The 25,950-nt window shown below is 40.2% G+C and overlaps 1 protein-coding gene across 2 annotated transcripts in view; it reads right to left on the bottom strand.

The window, feature by feature from the left end:
- BCKDHB (branched chain keto acid dehydrogenase E1 subunit beta) overlaps positions 1 to 25,950 on the bottom strand; it is a 281,425-nt gene that overhangs the window by 94,722 nt on the left and 160,753 nt on the right. For both annotated transcript variants that reach the window (XM_075862066.1, XM_075862065.1), the window contains exons 7-8: positions 13,123 to 13,220; positions 10,489 to 10,599 (exon numbers count right to left, since the gene is read on the bottom strand). In XM_075862066.1, the coding sequence (XP_075718181.1) occupies positions 10,489 to 10,599; positions 13,123 to 13,220 (209 nt within the window). The remainder of the gene's footprint in view (positions 1 to 10,488; positions 10,600 to 13,122; positions 13,221 to 25,950) is intronic.

Raw genomic sequence — 25,950 nt, 5'->3', positions numbered from 1 at the left:
TTTGTCAGTTTTCCCTCAAAAGACTCAAGTTTATGAGGGATCCGTGAAAATGTGTCTCGAACAGGTGCAAATCGGACATGAAAAACGGCTTTTCCCAGACGATTTTGCACACGTTCATCTGAATATAGCCTTATAATGTTCTCATTGTTAGTGCCTTACAGGCCTCTGTTTTGACCTCTTTATATTTCATTATATCTAGTAAATTATATCTAGTAAATTAACTCCTTAACGATGAGTGACAGATATACCAGTCACAAGCGGGTGCTAGTTCTTACATCGTAACGAATATATCTGTTACTCTGATCTCGTGGGTACTGCCGCTGTACCCACGAGATTATCGGTAGGAGCACGGCTGTTTTACACAGTCTGGCTCCTGCCACAACTGCTGGAACTGGAGAGAACTCAGATTCTTTCCATTTAACCCCTTAGATACCATGGTCAATAGTTGCAGCATCTAAGGTGTTTGACAGAGGGGGGAGCTCCTTCTGTCACCCCATCGGCACACCTACGAGGCAAACGTGGGGCACCGATGGGTTACCATGGCAGTGAAGGGCCTAACAAAGGTCCACAGGTCTGCCATCAGTAAGTGCCTAATTTTACACTGACAGGCAATAATGCTTTGGTATACTAAGTATACTGAAGAATTATATCTGCGATCAGAAGATCGCATTGTGAGGTACCCTAGTGGGACTAAAAAATATAAATAAAATTAAAAACAGTTAAACAAAGTTTATTTAAAAAAAAAAAAGATTAGGAGTAAAAAAAAAAAAAAAAAAAAAAAAAAAGATAGATTTTTCTTTTCCCCTCGATAAAGTGGTTTTATTTAGTAAAAGTGTAAAAAAATAAAATAAAGAAATACTTGTATAGTGTATTGCAGCGACCGTAACGACGCAAACAATAAAGTTAACACATTAATTAACCCGCTAAATCGCTAAAACGAAGCACATAAGCACTCATGTGAGCGCTCAGCCACTTCGCTTCTGTTCTGCTTTTCCCGGAAATCAATGTATCGGAGTACGGGCTGAATAGAAACTCTGAGCCCAAACTCCACTATATCGGTTTTCCGGAAAAAGTCTAACAGAAACAAAGTGGCTGAGCGCTTACACGAGCGCTTCTGCCGCTTCGTTTTATCGATTTGTGGGGGTCTCATTACTCGAGCTATGACATGTCAAAAGTTGTTGAACGTTTGGTTACCCTTTAATCAATAAGTCTTAAAATAGTACCAATGAAAACTACACCTAGTCCTGAAATAACAAGCCCACATGGTCAAATCGACAGAAAAAAAAAAAAAGTTACAGCTCTTGGAATGCAGCGATGCAAAAACAAATATTTTTTTGTAAAAAACTTTTTATTATGCAAACATAGTAAAACATAAACCTATACATATTTGGTATATCCGTAATCAAAAACACAGAAAAAGGCCATACTTGCAAATTGACACAGCCAGGTCAGAAACGCTGATGAAGGAGAGTGAGCAGGTGCTTTAAATAATAATAGCCACTCCCACTAGTCTTGAGGGGTGTGGTGCATGGGATGTGTAGTAAGAAAAGAATAGTGTATGTGCAAGTGTAATACTATAAGTGAAATATAGTAATGAGTGAAGTGCCTCAATAGAAATAAATGAATAATGGGGTGTAAGTGTGTGAAACATGGAGGGATAGTGTGTACGTCATGAGGCACAACGTGTATAGCCAGGTAGAAGCCTATTTGTGACGCCTTGATAGTTCATAGAGCGGGCTACCCTGCTTACTATGCCAGACAACAACACACCATGCTCTCCCAGCATCAAAGACCCGGCTGTGTCCAAGAGAAGCGAATATACCTGGGGTATTAGTGATCATTGAGGCACTTCACTCATTACTGCCCCCTATATTTCACTTCTAGTATTACACTTGCACATACACTATTCTTTTCTTACTACACATCCCATGCACCACACACCACTCCCCTCAAGACTAGTGGGAGTGGCTATTATTATTTAAAGCACCTGCTCATTCTCCTTCATCAGCGTTTCTGACCTGGCTGTGTCCATTTGCAAGTATGGCCTTTTTCTGTGTTTTTGTATATGTCCCCTTGTTTTTATCTGTTTTGTATATCCGTAATCATACTAACCCATAGAATAAAGGTAACGTGTTATTTACGCCACATTGTGATCGGCATAAATTTTAAATGCAAAAAACAACAATGCTGGAATAGCTGTTTTTTTTTTGCAATTCCCTCCCTAAAAAAACTTAATACATTATATGCACTTAAAGGCTATGTACACCTTTGACATAGTTGTTTTTTTAAAATAAAATCGTGCATCAGTGTGATTGGTGCAACTTCCTGAATACATTTTATTAAAAGTTATTTTTACTTTTTGAGATACAGATGTTTTGTATTCTGTATACGACCAGCTGTATCGTTCGCTAAGACCTGAATCCATCAGGTCCAAGGGACTGATGGGCTTAGTGACAGCGGGTCCTGCGTGATCCACCTGTAATACATCACATATAAGTTATGAACTTAGATGTGATCAGTAACAACTCGATCCTGCGGGATAGAAACACTGTCACTGAACCCGTCAGTTCCGCAGACCTGACGGATACAGGATTTAGTGCAAGATACAGCTGCTCTGTATACAGAATACAAATACAAAGCAGCTGTATCTCAAAAAGGAATTTTTAATAAAATGTATGATGCACAATTTTAATAAATAAATAAAACTATGTCAAAGGTGTACACAGAACACAGGACAGAAAAATAAAAAATGGACTCTTGGAAATGCGACAGTGAAAAAACAAAAAATAATGCTTGGTCATTAACGCCAAAATAGGAGTAGCCGTTAATGGGTTAATTTGACAATTTGACCATACTGTATATAGCAACCTTGGAAGGAGCTTCGGTCTCTTTAACAGTACAGGGGAGTTCAGTCAGAATCTATGCATATTAATAGAGTGTTTAATTAAAATTGTCAGGACAGATCACAAAATAAAAAAAAAAGTTAACTAATCAACCCAGTTAAACATCTTAAAAAGTATTCCAATGCGTTTCAGACTAAAACAATTATTACAAATATTTCAAGAAGTCACTGCAGGGCAATATGATAAACCAAATAAGTCTCAGTACTTCAAAGAAATCATAATTTGTATTTCTGTTCAGTTACATACATTAATAAAAACTTTATAAATAGCATGACCAGCCTGTTCTTGTACTGAATATCACAGTAGTCTATATGCCCTATAGGCATGTGCAGTACATGGAATGCACATCTTCAAGTTCTAGAGACCATGTCAACTTAAAACCTCATAGGACAAAGTGTAACATGTACCTTTGACTTGATATTTGCAAGTGCTTCATGATATTACCATCATATCTATTGTGAAATGTCAAAATTACAAAATAAACAATTGTATCCATGCATAAAATGGAAATAAAAAACATAGCAAGACCTGCCACTACTGATATTGCAGGATAAAAATTGTGAAAGAAAAGCTATATAATAATAGTAAACCTACAATTAGTTCTATTATTCATATTACTACTACATCACAAATATCAGGCTACTTGGGGCCCGTTCACATCCACATCAGGCTTACGTTCATGGGTTCCGTTCGACCTTTCCGTTAGAGGAACCGATGAACGGAAAGCCAAAGGGAAACCATAGCTTCCGTTTGCATTATCATTGATTTTAATGGTAATTATTCAGTTGCAGTTGGTTTCCGTTTCGTAAATGCTTTTTTTTGTGCGACAACTACCTCTGAAGCTCCCTATAGCTACGAACCTGGTTGAGTGTTTGTATCAAACAGTAGTATGCTCCAGCTGCTGCAGGCGGAGTATTACAGGAATTTATGTTCCATCCACAATGCCCCCTCCCGAGCAATGCCCCTCAAATAATGGCGTAGATATAAGGGTTGCAGGGGTCGCAGTTGTGACTAGGCCCTGAAGACAGGGGGGCCTTTGTCCCAACACGCCATGTCTGTCAACAGTTACTGTAGGTGAAACGACACGAGCCCATGTTACTACAGTTGCTCTTTCATATACTTACCCTCCTCGCTCCGGAGTAGTTTTTCGGCTCTAGGTCTTGGCGCAGTTTACGGTCATGGCGTATGCATGGCACACAACGTCCTGACGTCGATTTGATTTAGGGGGAATTGGGAGATAGGGGTGGGAGGGGATGGAGAATTATTGCATCTAAAGATGATATTTACTGGTTCTTCCTTTTTGGTATGTGTTAAAGAAGGGGAAGAATTAAAAAAAATAAAAAATTTAAAGGTTATGTAAACCTTCAAATAAAAAGGTTAATCAGGCTTTTGTGCAACTTTTTTAGTAAAAGCTATTTTTACTTTTTAAGATACAGCTGCTCTTTATTCTCTATACAGAGCAGCTGTATCGTGCGCGAAGGCCTCAATCCGTCAGGTCCGCGGGACTGACTGGTTCAGTGTCAGCGGGTCCTGAGTGTCTCTGACACGCAGGGTCCACCTGTAGTCTATCACATTTAAGTTATGAACTTAGATGTGATGGATAACAGGTGGATCCTGTGTGTCAGAGACACGTAGGTCCTGCTGACACTGAACCAGTCAGTCCCGCGGACCTGACGGGTCAGGATTCAGCGTAAGATACAGAAGCTCTGTATACAGGACACAAGGCAGCTCTATCTCAAAAAGTAAAAATAATATTTTTTTTATTTTTTTTGGGGGGGGGGGGGGGCGGGGGGCGACGACATGTTTTGTGGCTTGTGCTCCTGATCTTTTAAGACCCTAGCAATGCCCCAGGCTGCTAATGCCCCTTAAGAGACCCAGCGATGCAGCTGAAATTTACTTGCAGGCCTCAGCTGTAAAGCGAAATTGCAGGGGAGCAGGCCTATTATCGGGGGCCCATGAGCCTTTAGTTACGAACTTGCCCCAAACACTGCTATCCAATGCCTCATTGCTTAGAAATGTCACTCATATCAAAGGGAATCTGGCTCTAATGCGATCTTAATGCATTTCAACAGGTTGCAGAACCACAACATAAATGTTTAAACAGTCCACTGGCTCAGCATAAATCGCCATATAGTCCTAGCCAAAAGAGTATCTAGTGTTACAGCATTCTGCCAGAGATTAATTGGCAATTCAGCAAGTATTTAAGAAAATGCTTCTTGCCTACTAAAAAACAAAATATCCTTTGCAGATATCAAATGAAGTTGATGTGTTTGCGGTGTACATTTGGCGCATTAGCCAGAAAAAGCTCCTCGTGCAGACGCCAAATGTGTCCATAAACCCCTATAGGCCTGATGGCTGCCAAAAGAGAGTGTCCTTTCGGCATACACCAGGCTGGTATACATCGGTATACCTTTTTTGTTGTTGTATAGAATAGCGCAGCCCGTTCAGTATATATTTTAGAAACAATAATGGTCTTTAGGCAATGTATACTGTATGGCATAAAACTGCATAGGATGAATGCCAAATAGCAATGTGAAGAGCCTAATATACACACTGTGAAAATGTATACCCTTAGCTGAGAACTAAGGGATGGCATGTCTTTATGAACATTTTAAAAGCAAACAACCTATCAGGACATACGGATATAAAAGAGGCTATTAGTCAAAGTGAAGAGCCATAGGAACGAGTAATTTTGATCACAGCTCCTCCATAAAACACAGCCCAATACTGAAGGCTTCATTTTCAGCCCTGTATAATAAAACGTTTCAGTAACTTCAATACTGAGCAAACCAAAATAATTTTGTTACCGGTGAACCTGTCAAAAATAATCTAGATGGGATTTTTTTGTAAAATTCATTACTATAAAAAAAAAAGCTATAATATAATCAAATTGATATATACAATGTACTTATATTTTATTTAACAAGCCAAATTGTGTGACAGTGATAAAAAGAAAAGACATGCTTATGGTTTTGGAGATCGGAGGTGCTTGAATTACTTTGCCTGCGATCTTATTTAAGAAGGATTTCTGACAATAGTTTGCTAATTTCTTAATCTTAAACCTAGGATTTTCTAGGACATATTTTTCTATTTACAATGACAATACTTTTTTCTATGCTCATTACCAATCATTTGCTTTGAAGACGTGCTGAAATATTCTTTCAAGCGAAAGCTTATTGACGTCTAACTGTGATAGAAGAAAACATCCACGGAATCTGGTAAAATTAGCAGCGAGTGGTTCTATTTTTTATGACAGAAAATCAATCGTTCATTTTCCTTTCCCACCCATGTGGTATATAGTTTATGGTCACATACAAGATCATACACACAAAATCTCTCCATTTTCTCACTAGGATTATTGGATACTTTAACTGAACACTGAACCCTATTATTGCCCAAGAAGCCTGTGGTACACGGCGAACTTTAAAACCGTATATTGTCACAAGGCACCTAATACATTCTCATATATTAGCTGGTAAAGTGTTTCAATAATCAGAAAAAAGTGAGATTGTTATAAAAACGAAGCAAGAGAGAAGCAGGTCAGAGCCAACTAGAGTAAATAATAAAAGAGTACAAGGGGGGGGGTGCAGTGAGGTCTGGCAATAAAAACACTGAAAAGGTACAAAGAGGTAAAAAAAAAAAAAGAAGAGGGGAAACGGAAAACACTGGCTCATAGGAAGAGGAAACCTAAAAAGTAGATTTGTGTGGCCAATTGTGTGGGCAGTGGCTAGGAAAGAAAAATAAATAAAATCAATGGACATTTTGCAGAAAAGGAAAAAATATTTTAAGTAGAACCCAATATAAACACGTAACAGCCAGTGTTTTATGCCTTGGTCAGAAGCTTTCCAGACGGGTTACTGAAGGAGATAAGCTCCGTCCACTAGAGCAAGTTGCAACATATGTTAAAAGTGAAGGCTTCTACATTCATGGAAATGAACAGCATGTAATCTGTGGTTGGCACCTGCAGGGAAGCAGCTGGAGACATGATCTGCATTTTTATTAATTTATTTTTTTAAACACACCTACTTGTATGGGGCTGGATTTTATCAAAGGGGTTGTCTGGGCATGGGGCGGTTTTTCATACTGATGAAATATTCACAGGAGAGGTCATCAGTCTATGATCAGTGGGGGTCCAACACCCGGACCCCGCACCGATTAGCTGATCCGGCAGCCTCCGCAAGTTATACAGTGGTCGGTGCCGGAAGCAGAAGGCTGCAACCACTGTATACCGGCTGTACAGAAACACTGAAATTCTGCTCCTATTCAAGTGAATAGGAGCAGAGCTGCAGTACCACTCCTGTGGATAGGACATCAGTATGAAAAACCGCCCCATACCCAGACAACCCTTTTAAAAGGTTTTTTTTGCCTGATGCTAGGCAGTGTAAAATATACAATCGTGCTCCGGTTCCCCGGCACCGCTGTGAAGAACCTCCGCCACTCCTCTGTTTACCTATTGGTGTAGTTTCGTAGAGAAAATACATCTTGTGACCGTGGCAGTCTTTTACAGACGCCTGCTGTGATGTATTGGCATTTCACAAGTCGTTGCGTATGGAAATCACATAATTACACCACCATCTAAACAGAGGAGCAGGTAACAGTATTCCTTAACATAGACTGGATGTAGGATGAACCAAGATTTTTTTTTTTATGACACTATCGGAAAGATTTATCAAAACGAGTACAAGGACACATGGTGTTGTACACAGCAACCAATCAGGTTGGCACTTTCCTTTTCTTAAAGAGTCTCTGGAAAACTAAACCTGGAATCGGATTGGTTGCTATGGGCAATTTCTCCACCTTTCCCTTACACCAGTTTTGATCAATTTAATTGTATGTTTAGAGTGATCATTTGGCATATATGAGTGTCTTTGTCATAGATATACACCGTGTTCCAAATTATTATGCACATTGGATTTAAGGGTCATAAACATTTAATTATTCGTTTTTCATTTAAACTCATGGATGGTATTGTGTCTTAGGGCTCTTTGGATCATTGTAATCAATCTCAGACACCTGTGATAATTAGTTTGCCAGGTGTGCCCAATCAAAGGAAAACTACTTAAGAAGGACGTTCCACATTATTAAGCAGGCCACAGGTTTCAAGCCATATGGGAAATAAAAATGATCTCTCTGCTGCCGAAAAGCGTGAAATAGTGCAATACCTTGGACATTGGATATCTCAAGAAAACTTAAGCGTGATCATCGTACTGTGAAAAGATTTGTGGCTGATTCAGAGCACAGATGGGTTCGTTCAGATAAAGGCATAATGAGGAAGGTTTCTGCCAGACAAATTAATAGGATTAGGAGAGCAGTTGCTAAAATGCCTTTGCAAAGCAGCAAACAGGTATTTGAAGCCGCTGGTGCCTCTTGAGTCCCGTGAACCTCAAGGTGTAGGATCCTCCAGAGGTTTGCAAGTGTGCATAAAGCTATTATTCGGCCACACCTAAACAATGCTCACAAGCAGAAACGGTTGCAGTGGGCTCAGAAATACATGAAGACTAATTTTCAAACCGTGTTGTTTACTGATGAGTGCCGTGCAACCCTGGATGGTCCAGATGGATGGAGTAGTGGATGGTTGGTGAATGGCCACCATGTCCCAACAAGGCTGCAATGTCAGCAAGGAAGTGGCGGAGTCATGTTTTGGGCTGGAATCATGGGGAGAGAGCTGGTAGGCCCCTTTAGGGTCCCTGACTGTGTGAAAATGACCTCTGCAAAGTACGTAGAGTTTATGACTGACCACTTTCTTCCGTGGTACAAAAAGAAGAACCGTGCCTTCCGTAGCAAAATTATCTTCATGCATGACAATGCACCATCTCATGCTGCAAAGAATACCTCTGTGTCATTGGCTACTATGGGCATAAAAGGAGAGAAACTCATGGTGTGGCCCCCATGTTCCCCTGACCTCAACCCTATTGAGAACCTTTGGAGCATCCTCAAGCAAAATATCTATGAGGGTGGGAGGCAGTTCACATCAAAACAGAAGCTCTGGGAGGTTATTCTGACATCATGCAAAGATATTCAAGCAGAAACTGTCCAAATACTCACAAATGCAATGGATGCAAGAAATGTGAAGGTGATATCAAAGAAGGGGTCCTATGTTAACATGTAACTTGGCCTGTTAAGTTTTTTTTGATTGAAAGAGCTTTTGATTTCTGTAAATATGACCTCCTGATGCTGCAAATTCAACAAATTGCCATTTTAGTTCTCTTTACAACCTTTAAAATGTTTTGATCTCTGTTGTGCATAATAATTTGAAACAGTGCATTTTGAGTTTTTTTACTTCTAAAAAAAAAAAATCTGTTATCATTAGGAGATTTGTTCAATAAAATTTGCATTATACTCCAACGGTTGATGGCTTGAAGATTATACTGACTGTCATTTGCATCGACTGTTTAGGAAAATCAGCGAAAAATAACATTTGCATAATAATTTGGAACGCGGTGTAATACTCAAATTGTAGATGTGTTGAAAAAATGAGTGCGGCTTCAGTCAATCTAACGTGACTTGCCTACTGACATGTTCCACCACTTCTCTATTCATAAAAACAGCAGAAAACACCAGGATTATTTTTAGTCTATGCTAGATTCATCAACAGGGCATGCGCCCGCTCCATGGGCGAGAAATAATGGCACGGTGCACCAGTATTTATAAATCTCCCCTAATCTTTCAAAAGTCATTCATTGTTCAAAGCTCTTTCTTTGGAACTCCCCCATAAAAAGAAAGAGAATGATGGAATACAGCCGGTTTTCCTTGTGACTAATGACTTAAACATTTCTAGAAATAATGACATAAGAAGAGACCGGCAATAATCACATGTCTGCCAGTGACTCTTTTTCCTCCAAGTGTCGTGAATTAGGGCAATATAGTTTGGAGTGGACAATAAGCTTGCAGTCTTTTTTGATGACATTAAGCTATGCAATGCTAGTTAGTAAGTGGAGCTGAAAGTATTTGGCAACTGTTTATGGGGGATAAGAGGGGGGCTCTCCCTATTGAGAAAAACACGATGACAGCCATTGCTTTTCTTCTAGTTAGTGCAGGCAGATAGGGCATCAGTAATCCGTACAATGAGAAAGGACCTCTGACCTTATGTGATATATCAGAAAGAGAAGCATAATTACTTTTGTGACATTAACATAATTGTATATTTAATTTTATATATACTTCAAAAGTTTTCAAAACCCTATGTCCTGCTGCCGGTAGTGTCTGCATAGAACTTGAGGAAATTGGGAGGTGGACTCTCCTGAAAAATTGCCCCTGTTGCCCTCCAAATAATCCAGCCCCGTTGCTACGCTACATCTGAACCAGGCTGCATTTGCTCTCGTTCTACCCATAGTCAAGTAGGTTATTGATCTCATAGCCAACCTCTTTTAGAAAAAACAGATTGAGTGAATGAATTTTGCCTCACGTACACTATTTAGCCTAATAATTCACAAACCTACCTAAGAATTAATGTCAAAGGTGATCGTGCGAGCGCTCCATAAAGTTTCCCCTTTATCTATTTCAATTGTCAGAACACATTTAATACTTCCTTTCCATTTCCAAGTACCTGATTACTCCAATGTTCTCATGATGTCATATTGCTTACCTTACAGACTGTTTCAACATCCCATGGCAAAATTGTTCTTAAGTCGATCACTTCACAGGATAGGCCAAGTTTTTCTTGGGCCATAGATGCAACTTCACGAATAACATGAACCTAAAAAAAAAACGTTGTGCTACATGTCAGCGAAAACAAGTAATTACATAATGATGACATTTTACTAAGTGCCAAGATAATACCGGAGGTAATGAAATCCAGAGAAGCGGATGGTAACTATCCAACTTTTACATTTTTGTGTTTTTAAACTTGAAGAAGTTATTTGCCAATGTGTTTAAAACACTTGGCACAAACAAGTTTGCTAACAGGCCAATAGTTATAAATCTAGAATAGGTAACCTGAAAATAATGTACTTTTTCAAATTATGTGATGAGTCCATCATACCGAATGTCAAACAATAGTATCCCATCTAGAAATCTTCAATCAACAAACATTGCGTTCGTTACAGCGGCGCACATAACTGAAAGGCTAAAAATTATGATGTGGAACCCGTACAAAAAAATAAATAAATATCGGAACCAAAATTCTCAATGAAACGCACATGTGTTACTTGCAGATTTTATTGCGGACTTTAGTGTGCAAAATAGCCACGGATTTGACTCATTGCATAAGAGTGCAGTCACACGCGGCAGATTTTGTTGCAGAGATTTTCTGCAGCAAGTGTATGGAATTTTGCAAGTTCCATTGAACGGAAATTATTTTCAGTCACTGAAAATTTATCCGCCAAAATCTGACGCATGTGACTGCACCATAACAATTAATGAAATACGATACAGATAAGTCATGCTGTGGATTTAAATTAAGAATCCGCTGATTCTATTCCCTAGAGACAAGCCAAAGTAAATTTAGAATCATAGATATATATTTAGTACAGTTTTGCAATTTTCTGTTTCATCTTTACTCTGAACTGTAAAAAGCAAAAACTGTGGCTACATGGAAACCAACAACACGCAGGCTAGGTTTTGCGAACAGGTCGTATTATGCAGTTTTTAATCAAAATTTTGGCTTGTGAGAATACCAAGTGCAGTCCATCTCATTAATACTGTAAATAGTCTAATTACCATGAATAGCTAATGCTGCATTAACAGGTCACAAATGCCTTGCAAATGTATTAACTCCCTTGGTATTTTTCCTGTTTTGTTGAATTACAACCTGGAATTAAAATGGATTTTAAATTTGATTTGATGTAAGGGACCTGAAAAATAGTCCAAAATGTTACAGTGTAATGAAAATAATAAAATACAACCTTGTTTATAGAAAAACAAAACCCAAATACTGAAAAAGTTGCAGATGTATATACCACCATTGCTGTGAAACCCCTAAATAAGGTCTGGTTAAACCAATTAACTTTAGAAGTCAACTAATTAGTTATATAAGGTCCCCCTGTGTGCTATCAAAGTGTCACATGATCGGTCACATGGTGTCAGTATAAATACACCTGTTCTGAAAGCCCCCCCCCCCCCCCCGAGTCTGCAACACCACTGAGCAAGCAACATGAAGACCAAGGAGCCCTCCAAATATGTGTCAGAGACAAAGTTGTGGAGAAGTATAGATCAGGTTTGGGTTCTATAAAATATCCCAAACTCTGAACATCCCACGGAGAATCATTAAATCAATGATAACAAGTGAAAAACAATATGGCACAACTACAAATCTGACAAGAGAAGGCCGTCCACCAAAACTCACATAAAGGGGCAAGAAGGGCATTAATAAGAGATTTAAACAAAAAGACACCAACGATAAACACTGAAGGAGCTTCAATGAGCCACAGCGGAGATGAAATTATTGGTCCATTATAAGCCGTACACGCCACAGAGGGGGGCTTTATGTAAGAGTGGCCAGAAAAAAGTCATTGCTTGCGAAAAACATAACAAAACACATTCTGCCTTTACCAAAAGAAGCATGTGGCAGACTCCCTAAACACATTGGAGAAATTTAACTTTTTGGCCATGGGAAACACTATGTGTGGCGCAAACCCAACACTTCCCCTCACTCCAAGAACACCAGTCCCACAGTGAAGAATGGTGGTGACAGGATAATGCTGATTGGTCAGGATTGAAGGAAAGATGAATGGCAGTAAATACAGGACAATTCTTGAGAAAACCTGCTTCAGTCTTGGAATGCCCAACTCCAAGTCATGCCACAGATTCTCAATTAAAATGAGGTCTGGACTTTAAGACTGTTGAAGGCGTTGGAGCAGTTTTGCCTGAAAGAATGGGCAAAAATCACCGTGTCTAGATGTGCTCAGCCAATAGAGACAAACCCCAAAAGTATCTGTAATTGCAGCAAAAGGTGGCTCCATAAAGTAGTGAATGTCCGGGGGTGAATACTTAGACACATTAAAGTTCTCTGTCTTTGTTTTAATTATTTGGCACCTTCAAAAGGGGTAGGCATATTGTGTAAATCAAATGGTACAGACCTCCCAAAAAGTACATTTTAATTTAAGGCGATAATCCAACAAAAACCACCAAGGATGTGAATACTTTAGCAAGGCAATGTGTAAGTATATATTTAGGTCTTCAATTCTGCTCTGCTACTACTTGATGAAGTTTCCCCAAGATGTGATAGGTCTGACATAATATAGAATGTTTAACACAATGTTAAAGCCTCACGCGTACTAACCTGAGTACCCCAAGATAATAGTGTAACATCGCTTCCTTCCTGAATCACCTCAGCCTGGGACAAAGGGATGTTATATGGTTCCACAGGAACTTGCTCAACTAGAATACAGGAAAGAAACAACAGAATTAAAAGCACAGTACCATTTTATGTTACATGATACTGTCTGATACTTTGACGTCATGTAATAACTTTGAGAATCTTTTTAGGCCGGATATACTGGAGTAAAGAATGTACACATTTCCATTAGTCAAAATGATCATTTTGTGACAACAACCAACCAACCCAATCAGTTCAAATGCAAACTTTCAATTGTTACAGCCAAGATATCTGTGCAGTTATTGTAAACTTTTCAAAGTCTTCTCTTCTTTACCATGCATAATTAGAGTTCAACTACACAAAACAATCCTCCATAAAAATGGTGAATTAAGGTGGCCATATACATTAGATGAATGTCGGTCGAACCGGACGACCATCTAATGTGTATGGCCGTGTCCTGGAAGAGAAGATCGGGCTGTTGGATTTCGACATGCTCGATCCTTTTGCCTATAAAGGTATCCGGCAGCGGCTTACTCCCTTCTCCCTATTGAGAGCGCATGCACGGTCGGCCAACATGGGCAGAGAATTAGTGATCCTAAACAGTGGTATCTATGGAAGAGAAATTTATAGACCACTATCGGATAGGGATGTATGTGATCCCTTCAATGGTGACCCGAAATTTTAAATCCAACGGAAGTAATCCCACACTGTATACCAGGACTTATAAAGATGGATTGATTGATTGATGAGAACTTACAGGAGGAACCAGTTACGTTTGTATTGTTAGCCAAGATTCACAAGGGGTTGGACAATCCACCAGACAGGCCCATTGTGGCCTGCAATGGGTCTATCTTCAACCCCTTGTCAATCTTTTTTGATCGTATCATGCGAAGGTCTGTGGTGGAATACAAATTTATTTATTTTGAGTACAGGTGATTTCTTGAGCAAAAATAGGGATGATGTTAATCCCTGAGGAATCTCTCTTGGTATCGTTTGATGTATGTAGTCTTTATACATCGATCGACCACGAGACGACTGTGACCTGGCTGCAGTACATGGACGACATCTTTGCTATCTGGTTGGGGGACCTGCCGAAATTAAAGTGGTTATCCACCGGATAGGTCATCAGTATATGATCGGTGTGTGTTCAACAACCGGACCCCGCACCGATCGGCCACTCTGGCTGCCTCCGGGCTCTAGACGATATTGCCAGAAGCAGATGGCTCCGCTCAAAGAATAGCGGCCAAGCAGCAGTACCGCAGCTCTGCTCCTATATAGTTCTATGCAGTGGTCGGAACCATATGCTTCCGGCATACTACTGCATACTGTTCCAAACATCCGGTGCACGGAGGCAGCCAGAGTGGCGGATAGATGTGGGTTCCGGGTGTCGGACACGAACCTATCATATACGGATGACCTATATGGTGGATAGGTCATCCGTTGTCAGAAAATAGAAAACCCCTTTAAACTAATTTTAAATGAGTTGAATACTAGACACCGGAGACTATAATTTACCATGATCCACTCAGAGAATGACTTGAGTTTCCTCAATAGGAGAAAATATGTACAGGATGGGAAAAACTGTGGACAGACTTATATAGTAAGGAAACTAATTGTTACAGACACTATAAAAAAGAGGTAAAGTCAACAAGAAATGGTAAAAATATTTAGTAGGCGAAGATGCCCCAAATGAGAGTTAAAAAACAGACCCTCTTTAGACTAGGGGAAAGCAAACCAATGAAAAATGAGACTAAAGGGACTTCTTCTGTCTCAACTCATGGTAAATACAGTATATAAATGTTTCAAATACCCTAGAAAACACTGGCCAATAATAAGGGATACACATCCGGAGATTAAGGCCTAGGACAATACGAGACAATTTTGTTAAGGCAGACATGGGAGGGCAGGGAACCAATGCAGAGATTTTTACCGGTGCCAAAATCTGGTACTTTCCCATGCCTCTCATGTTGCAATTGTAACCTTGCAATAAGGGGTAATAAATTCCAAGCAGCACAAATCCACAATAAGTAATAAACAAGACCTGCCAGTTCCCAATGTATGCCAACTCAGATATCAAGTGATTGATAGTGTACCGATATAAGGGAAAGGGTGGAGATATGTCTGGAACTCAAAAATTAGGAACTTTAGCGCCAAATGGCATGACTTTAAAACTAATGTAATGGCGTTTATTTAACATTGATTTTATCTTCTCTGTCCCCTTTTAGAAAGCTGAAGGTAAATGCTGAAGACATTATGCAAGACTATAAGTATAGTAAGAGAGGTCGTCTCATAAAGATGAGCAATAGCTTAAAGTCTGTAATGTAATTGTTATTATTAATATTTAAATTGAGGTTTGTTCTCAGTTATTTTCTCTTCTATATTTATGCATAGTGCCTTTCCTGGTCTATAAGCAATATAAGGATGTTGAACTACTTACTAAATATGAGCTTAAATAGAGAATGTGATGGAGTGTGTGAGTTCAATATATCTGTTTTCAGAATGGATAAATTGTTGTACGCGGCTTTAAAATATCTGTGGCAACTGCAACAGTGTGGCTCATTTCCCTATCAGACGTGAGTTACGTCATTTTATAGGGGAGGTGCTTGGTCACTATATTGACTGAGGCTTAGTTGATCTAACGGGAGAAACTGCCGTTCTGATGTGGAAGCTTGTTAGGTGCTTCATGTCAGTTATGGTAGTCAACTAGGATATAGTGACGTATGAGCGCCTGCCCTGTGCGCTATATGTCAGGACTATCAAATAATCAAGCCAGAATGACAAATTAGCGTCACATGCCCTCCACGTTGAGGGCAAAATACTTATTTGGAATACATAAGAGGCAAGAAAGTTTAATCGGCACATTCCAGCAAAATGTGTATACAGGTGCAAGTACGCCTGTGACTGCAAACAAATAACAGTACACAAGTAAATGGCGACAGCACCCTGCGAACACCAATGGCACCTAAACACTATAAATAAATATGCATTGCTGCTGAATCTAATTAGAATAGTGTGGTGCTTAGCGCAGATTTTAATCAAATTGTGTGAGCCTTGTCGTGGCGAGTGAGCTCACACAATTTGATCAAAATTTGCGATAAGAACCTCAACTATTGTAAGTAGATTCAGCAGCAATACATATTTATTTATAGTGATTAGGTGCCACTGGTGTTCGCAGAGTGCTGTCGCCATTTTCTTGTGTACTATATACTTATATGGAGGCTGGAAACTACGCTGTAATGACATCTTAAAGAGGCTCTGTCACCACATTATAAGTGCCCTATCTCCTACATAAGGAGATCGGCGCTATAATGTAGGTGACAGTAATGCTTTTTATTTAAAAAAACAATCTTTTTTCACAATGTTTGCATACGTGGTTAAAAAGGAACCTACCTTATTGGCTACTGTGAACAAAACTACTATACAGGTAATAAATTGTATTTAAACGTTTTTACTGTTTTTTAAAGCGATTATTTCTTTGTTGTTTACAGTATCCATGGCAACATGGGGCATGACTCAGGTAATGGTGGAGGCAGGTTTGGCACTATAAACATTTCAAATATGTGGGGTGTTTACATGCTTTTTATTCTTATTTTCTCATGGCTTGAAACATTGCCTTCTTGTGACATGATGAGTAAATGATAAGCTTTACGGGAAGCTCTGGTACCTTGGATTTTCTTGTGTTCTAAATACTTGAGACAAAGTGGAAGATTGTACCAAGTCAAGCTTGGAGCGAATTCAGTGGTGCAGGAGATTTACTGTAGTAGATGTATGAGCATAAAGTGGCATATGTCACCCTTAGGGCCCCATTGCAAAAAAATGTATACCCCGCGGTATAATTTTTTTATACTGTAGTCCCTCTGTATACAGCAGAAAAAAAAAGGTAATGCGGACATTAACTGGGTGAATAGGGCCTGAATACACAGTGGAGCTTAAAAGTTTTTAAACCCTTCAGAATTTTCTATATTTCTGCATAAATTTGACCTAAAACTACATAAGATTTTCACAAGTCCTAAAAGTAGATAAAGAAAACGAAATGAAACAAATGTCAAACATATTAGACTTGGTCATTTATTTATTGAGGAAAATTATCCAATATGACATTTATGTGAGTGGCAAAAGTACGTGAACCTTTAGGATTAGCAGATATTGTGAAGGTGAAATTAGTCAGGTGATTTCAATCAATGGGATGACAATCAGGTGTGAGTGGGCGACCTGTTCGATCTAAAGAACAGGGATCTATCAAAGTCTGATCCACACAACACATATTAGTGGAAGTGTGTCATGGCACGAACAAAGGAGATTTGAGGACCTCAGAAGAAGAGGAGTTGTTGATGCTCATCAGGCTGGAAAAGGTTACAAAACCATCTCTAAAGAGTTTGGACTCCACCAATCCATAGTCAGACATATTGTGTACAAATGGAGGAAATTCAAGACCACTATTATCCTCCCTAGGAGTGGTCGACCAACAAAGATGGTCACAAAGGAACTCAAGGTAACCTCCAACCAACTAAAGGCCTTTCTCACATTAGCGAATGTTCACGAGTCCACCATCAGGAGGACACTGAACAACAATGGTGGGCATTGCAGGATTGCAAGCAGAAAGCCGCTGCTCTCCAAAATGAACATTGCTGCCCATCTGCAATTTGCTAAAGATCACCTGGATAAGCCAGAATGTTATTGGAACAATGTTTTGTGAAAGGATGAGACCAAAATAGAGCTTTTTGGTTAAAATGAGAAGTGTTATGTTTGGAGAAAGGAAAACACTGCATTCCAGCATAAAAACACATTCTAGCTGTGAAACACAGTCGTGGTAGTATCGTGGTTTGGGCTTGTTTTGCTGCATCTGGGCCAGGACGGCTTGCCATCATTGATAGAACAATGAATTCCGGATTATACCAGGTATGATACCTTTATAGGCGAACCATAAAAGTTCCATATGCAAGCTTTCAGAGCACAAAGGCCCCTTCGTCAGGAAAATTAACAAATGAATGACTTAGAAAAAAGCGTAACATCTTAAAAGTCATTAATTTATTAAATCGCCTGATGAAGGGGCCTTTGTGCTCTGAAAGCTGCATATAGAACATTTATGTTTAGCCAATAATGGTATCATACCTACTATACTTTTGTCTTTTTTGACACAGAAGTATTTAACATTGTATATTGTTTCTGGCTAACACGGTACTACACTATTTTTTTTACTGTACTTCGGATTATACCAGTAAATTCGAAAGGAAAATGTCAGGACAATGACCATGAGATGTATCACAAGAGAATATGGAACATGCAGCAAGACAACGACCCTAAGCACACAAGTAATTCTACCAAAGAATGGTTAAAGAAGAATAAAGTTAAAGTTTTGAAATGGCCAAGTCAAAGTCCTGCCCTTAATCCAATAGAAATGTTGTGGAAGGACCTGAAGCGAGCAGTACATGGGAGGAAACCCACAACACAACAGTTAAAGGGGTTCTCCACCTTCTGACAACTGATGACCTATCCACCGGATAGGTCATCAGTATATCATCGGTGCGGGTCGGCCATCCGGACAGCGCACCGATAAGCCACTCTGTTTTCCTGCGGGCACCGGATAATATGGCACATAATGCTATGTATGGAGCCGGAAGCAGTTGGCTCTGTACATACCATAGGGGCCGTGCTGCAGAACTGCAGCTCTGCTCCTATTTACTTGAATAGGAGCAGAGCTGCAGTACTAAAGCTCGGCTGCTATTCCGTGGCCGGAGCCATCTGCTTCCGGCACGTACGTCCAGTACACTGCGGCACCGGACCAGCTGATGTGTGGGGCCCAGGTGTCGGACCCCCACAGATCATGTACTGATGACCTATCCGATGAATAGGTCATCAGTTGTCAGAAGGTGGAAAACCCCTTTAAAGCGGTTTTGTACGGAGGAATGGGCTAAAATCCGTCCAAACCGATGTGCACGACTGACCAACAATTACCGGAAACGTTTAGATGTAGTTATTGCTGCACGAGGGGGTAAAACCGGATACTGAAAGTAAACGTTCACGTACTTTTGCCACTCACAGATACAGTATGTGATATTGGATCATTTTCCCCAATAAATAAATGACCAAGTCTAATATTTTTTACTCATTTGGTTTTCTTTATCTACTTTCAGGACTTGTGAGAAAATCTGAGGTAGTTATAGGCCAAATGTATGCAGAAATCAAGACATTGCTGAATGGTTCACAAACTTTCGAGCACCACCGTATGTTCGGCATATACCACGCGTAGTTCACAAACGTGATGTAAACAGGGCCTGGCACATAACACAAACATTTTACAGCTATAAAAGTGCATATTTTTTTTTTAGCTGAAGTAGCCAGAGAAAATCAAAATTCTATAATAGACTAGCAGAATGAATTATAGCATACTGTATATTAAGATATCTGCAATCTGTTACTTCACATCTACATCCAGAAACCACTGCCCCTCAGACCAGATGCCTTCCATCCTCTCGCACCATGCTAATCATAAAACAAAATGTTTTCCCACTTCCAGTCAGCATCATTGTCATCAGTGTTCAATTTACAAATTACTCATTCACATTTAATTGGAACAGCTTTACAACTGCCTCTCCTAGAAAAATTCTAGGATTGGTAACAGCCATGAACATCCCCATCAGACGTCTTATCAACACCAGGACACAACACAGTGCAAAGACTCTCACGGTCACCAATCTACACGTTTTCATCCATATCATACAAATTATTTTAGACCAAAACTTTTTAAAGGGTTATTCCCATCTTCCCGTTTACCTGCACTCAATGTCCATTGCTGCGTGACACTTCCGCATTTGCGGCTTTCTGTGGTGGGTGGTAGTCCCCAGTCCGATTGATAGTTCAGGGCAACGGCGAAGTGATGTCATTGCGCTGCTGTCCTGAACGTGAATGCTGTGTGTGTTGTGCAGCACTATTAAATGGCACCAGGAATACTATGAATGCCCTGGAGCCGTCCATATACCTCGATAAAGTGGATGAGAGGTGGCCAGTCCGGGACCTGGGAGAACACTGCGCAAGCGCGGCCACCACTGCAGGACCACAGCTTTGGCCATTACCCTAGACAACGAGCACCAACAAGGAGGGGGACCCAGGCTGGGTGTGGATAAATATCTGGTGAATGGGACACTTTTGAAAAATCAAGGTATTTAGGGAAATATATATATATATATATATATATATATATATATACACAGGTTGGCTGTCATATGAGAATGGATTAAAGAAATGGGAATTTAAAGTAGCTTAAGCATAAAATAACACTCAAGTTTAACAAATATGCTCACATTTATTTTTGCCAACCAATGTAACTTATTCCTGTCCATGTTGTAAAATAAACTCACCTTATTGTGACCCTAAAGACCTAAATCAGTAATGCCTTAAAGGGGTTCTCCAGGACTTTAACATTAATGGCCTATTCAAAGAGCACCACAGACCCAGGGACAGGACATCCGCCAAACAAACATTGACGGCCCATCCTAAAGTCCCAGATAACTCCATTAAGAGGTGGTGGCAATTTGTAACTCCAAGAGATGTCTATAGAAGACAAGTTCACTATCAGCATCTGAGCAAGGAGTTTCATTTTTGGGGTGAGATGGTTTTTAAAGGAGTGAAGTTAGAGGTTTTTCCAATATAAAATTATTATTTTCCTGTTTTTTTTGCAGTAGGGGAAAAAGAATCCCCCCTGCATACCTTTTTTTCTTTATCTTTGTATTTCCAATGTTTAAAGCTTGTCTGTTGTCCCACTGCTGTTCTTTTTTACATCGATCCGTTTCTTCAATGACATCTTGGGCATGCGCAGTACCTTTCATTAGCATTAAAAACCAAAGAAATGGCTGCATAGGTGCAATGGATGATCATTGTACAGCGCATGCGTGGTTCAGAGAGATTCTTTGAACCATGCATGCGCAAGTTGCATGCCTCGTCGACTGGCACACTGAGTGAACGTCACTGATGACGCGCCATTTGGGGAACAAGCCCCGGAGAAGACTTCGACCGGAAACTCAGAAGACTGAAAAATTAATGGGACACCATCGGAAGCTCTGAATTCTGATGGAGCCAGCGACATGTGACCGAAGCTGCGATTCGAAGAAATCAAGATCTTTCAAATGGTAAGTATATTACAAAGTTTGTTTAATGGATATTTATATGTGATAGAAAATAGTTTTTTAAAAGTGGAAAACCCCTTTAAGAAAGCTTCAGCGAGGGAGCTCTTTTCCATGCTTAAATCATTATTCTAAAACGGGGGTCATATGGGCTGCCAATGAATTATATATCTGGCCCAAAGTAAGGAGTTATAAGGCAAATCTTTGCACAAAAATCAATACTGGGCAAAGTCGTCCTTTTCTTTTACTGGGTGCTGTGTTTTCTTCCTAGGTCAGCCAGATATACTCAGGACTTATTTGTCACAGGGTCACAGATTAAGCACAGGAATATATGGTCCGTGTGCTCTCCTCCCCCATCATCCCCTTCTGTGATACCTCCTGCTAGGTTTCAGTATGTATGCAATGCGGTGCCTGATCTTTGACGGCAGGATATGAAATAAACTGAAATATAAATTATTATTTTGCAGTAAACAATACTTGCTCATCATTACTTTACAAAATGTCCTGAATGATATATAAAAGGAGAATAAAAGACCAGTCGGCTATAGATCCTCTAATAATCTGCTACTCATTACTGTCAATCCATTATAGGAAGCGTATTATAAGAAAGAAAATGCACACAATCCAGCAAGTAAATGAGAAGAAAAGGTTTTACTCATATCTGCAGAAGATTCAATGGTCTGGAAAATTGAATTTGTGATCGTATTAACAAATACGCCACTTCCTTTTTACCATAGCAACCATTGATGCAAGTTCCATTAATTTGCATCACTTTCTGCATGTCACATGTGCTACAATAAACTACACAGAAAAGGTCAAAAACACATCATAGGAGACTCTCCATTACACGCCTGAGCTGGAGAATGTCAAGGTGACTCATCTTTCCTCCTGATTCTTTATCATTACATCCTTACTGGCAGAAAGGAGAATACAAACCAGCGCAAAACCTATCCACAGGGTATCAGGACTGTACAAATAATGGAGTTAAGTGATGAAAGTTTGATGTTCTGTACTCTTGATTCAAAGTTTCCTACAAGTTTGGAATTCCAGTACCAGCTATACAAATGGCCTTGGCCAACTAGATTTGTATGATGAATATCATTGCAACATTAGCGGGCACAACATTCATCAGGCACAGCAGGGTGTATAGCTCTAGTGTAGGATTAAGCTACTGAAACTACCTTCAAAAATATGCACAAGCGATATCTAGAGGCATGAAGTTAACACAACAATGAAAGTTCTGCAGTCAAAGAAACCCCCTTATATAATCAGCTAAAGTCAAGAAATGACAAATGCACTCAAGAATGTACCGGCCTTGCGGCAAGGGTAAACATTTCACCTCAGGTGGTGCCGTTTCCCGACTGCTGGGAGGCAGTATTTTGCCAGATGTCCAGTCCATTCCCACACTAAGCCCTGAGCTACTCCAATAACGGCAATTAATAATAAAGTACCACGTTTGCCCACCACATGTCCCTGCAGGGTTGGGGAGGGAAGTCGCCATCACATTTCCAGCCATAGGCATTAGACAAGGTAGTGTCGCACCTGTATGCAATTTCAAACTCAATGAGTACGGATGTATAATTCAGTCATGACTGCTACAAGGCTGCGTACAAAGTACAGTTTTGAGATGCAATGATGAAAGACTATATAACTTTGGTATCCCTGTAAAACAAACTGACCCGTAGTATAGAGTTAATCTGTCCTATATGCCGCACGATAAACGCCTACTACTGACTCCTAAATGCTCACTATTGACTGCCACATCTGTGGGGATAAACGGGCGAGATCAATACTGACATCGATCTCGCTCGTTCGAGCAGGGCTGCTCCCTGCTCTCAGCTACGTCCGGTAGCTGAGAGCAGGGAGATTTAACGGCTCCCTGCTTTGTTTATTTATTCCCATGCAGCACCGTAAAAAGGCTATTGCATCGGAATAAAGCCCGTTAGTGGCCGCCGTAAAAACACTAATGGGTGGTCACTAAGGGTATGTTCACACGGCCTATTTACGGACGTAATTCGGGCGTTTTTGCCCCGAATTACGTCCGAAAATAGCGCCTCAATAGCGCTGACAAACATCTGCCCATTGAAAGCAATGGGCAGACGTTTGTCTGTTCACACGAGGCGTAATTTACGCGCCGCTGTCAAAAGACGGCGCGTAAATAGACGCCCGCGTCAAAGAAGTGACCTGTCACTTCTTTGGCCGTAATTGGAGCCGTTATTCATTGACTCCAATGAATAGCAGCGCCAATTACGACGTTCAAGCGCCTGCACATGCCGTTACGGCTGAAATTACGGGGATGTTTTCAGGCTGAAACATCCCCGTAATTTCAGCCGTTACGGACGCCCTCGTGTGAACATACCCTAACGGGTTAAAAGTCTAACATCCTTAAAAAAAAAAAAATAATTAAATAGATGATGTCTACAAAAAGAAGACATGGTCATTCTTATTTATTTACTTATTTGTGTGGTATCATTCATTCAGACAGCAGATTTGAAATTTAGGAGAATGCTAAAAAAAAAAAATTGAATTTACTTTACATTTCAGATTTTTTTAATAAATAAAAGGCAAACATATTGACCAAAATTTACCACCAACTTAAAGTACAATGTGTCATGAAAAAAGTATTTCAGAATCGCTTGGTTAAGTAAAAGCATTTCAAAGTGATTACCACATAAAGTGACACGTCAGATTTAAAAATGGGGCTGTGTCCTGAAGTCCAAAACAGGCCACATCCTTAAGGTAAAATGAAAAGATTTTTTCCCGCTCACCGGTGTCCAGAGTCTTCAGTGATCCAGTGCACGGACCTCGCCCTGGCCCAGGCGTCTTACACAGCAGCAAAAAAAAATTATCCAGGACTTTATGAAGAAATCTCAGGACTTAAATATATAAATATTAAAAATCCACCCAGCACACAAAGACAAAGAACCAGTACGCTTACGCGTTTCACGCCAACTTGCTAGGACTAAGAACGCAGTTGGCGTTTGAAATATGTAAGAGTACTGGTCCTTTGTCTTTATGTGCTGGGTGGATTTTTAATGTTTATACAATAAAGTCCTGAGATTTCTTCATGAAGTGCTGGATCGTACCTTTTTTTTGCAGTGTCCTTAAGGCCGAGTTCTTTGGCGCTGTTTTTGACGTGGAAACCGTGTCAGAAACCGTGCAAAATAACAGACGCAAATGCCTCTGATTGATTTCAATGGGAGACTTCCCGCGAACGGAAAAAAACGCCTCCGGGAAAAAGAAGCGTCATGCCCTTTCTTCAGGCGTTTGTCTCTAACCTCCCATTGACATTAATGGGATGCAGAGAAAGCGGTTTTCACAGTGTATTTTGCCCACAGCACTCAATGGCCGCGGTGGAAAAACGCAACAAAAAAGGCGGCAAAGAGAGTGCAGACAGGTCAAAATATGCCTCAAAATCCCTGAAAGAATTTTTAGGCTGATTTTTCCACCTGCAAAAAACTTGTGTTAACAGGGCAAAAGATATGAACACCTTTGTTGCCTTTTTTTTTTTTTTGCATAAAAATCCCTTTTGTAATATACTCTTATAAATTTATTTCCTCTGTTTCAGTTCTGCAGCTTCTATGTATCCACTGTACATAGAAGCAGTAGAACACAGTTGTCAGCTGATTCCATCAGTGAGCTGGTCTGACATCGGCTTCGGTGATCAACTTTCATTTCATCAGTATTACAACAAATTCACACAAGCGTGTCCGATTTGAGTCTGCAAAACAGGATAAATTTTTTTTATCTATAAGAATTTCCGTGTTACATCCATGTGGTTTCTGTGTGTCATGCATTTTCTCGTCCGTTTTTCTCCTCTGCAAGCACTTCCTAGTTTCACTTTTTTTCCCCTGATTTCTTTAGCAACTCATCCGTAAAAAATGGACAGCACATGGAGTCTGGTCTGCAAAAGCAGTACCAGAATAGGGAATGCTGTAAGTTTCTCGCAACTAACACATGCTCCATTGAAAATAACGGATGTGTGAATAGCCCCATTGATTTGTATAGGTCGGCATGCTCTCAGTTGTAAAAACATTTAATTAAAAAAAAAAATAATTACGCCAAGGGTGTCTATAACCTTTAACGTAACATCTAGCTGCAACATTTTTGCCGCAAAAAACACCACTGAAATTTTATTAAAAGGTTGGGTGTGAAACCGGCCTGAGTTCACACGTGGCGGATACACTGCATAATAGCACGCATCGCATCCGCCCTGTGCGCCGCAGGGAATTCCGAGCGAAAAAGCGCACCAAACTGTGGTGCAGTTTTTTGCTGGGAATGTCCGCTGCGAAAAACTGCAGCACTTAGCCAGCAAATTAGCAGATCAGCCTCCTGGGATGACGTCTCATACAAGGAGAACGCTGCAGCCTGCGATTGGCTGCAGCGGCGGTCACATGGGATGAAGTGTCATCCCAGGAGGCCGGCCCTCTGACATCATCCAGGATAGCCTCCTGGGATGACGTTTCATCCATGTGACCGCCGCTACAGCCTGTAATTGGCTGCAGCGTTCACATGGAATGAAACGTCATCCCAGGAGGATGAAACACATAAATTTTTTTCCCGGAGTTCTGTTTTTTACGGCGGGATCACTGCGAATCCGCCACAAAAAACGGAACTGCTATTTGATGTGGGATTTACATCCCTATTGAATTCAATGGGGAAATTCTGTAAT

This window comes from Rhinoderma darwinii, chromosome 4 (assembly GCF_050947455.1).
Source record: "Rhinoderma darwinii isolate aRhiDar2 chromosome 4, aRhiDar2.hap1, whole genome shotgun sequence".
Classification (NCBI taxonomy): Eukaryota; Metazoa; Chordata; class Amphibia; order Anura; family Rhinodermatidae; genus Rhinoderma; species Rhinoderma darwinii.
This window is presented reverse-complemented; position numbering and strand designations above follow the sequence as displayed.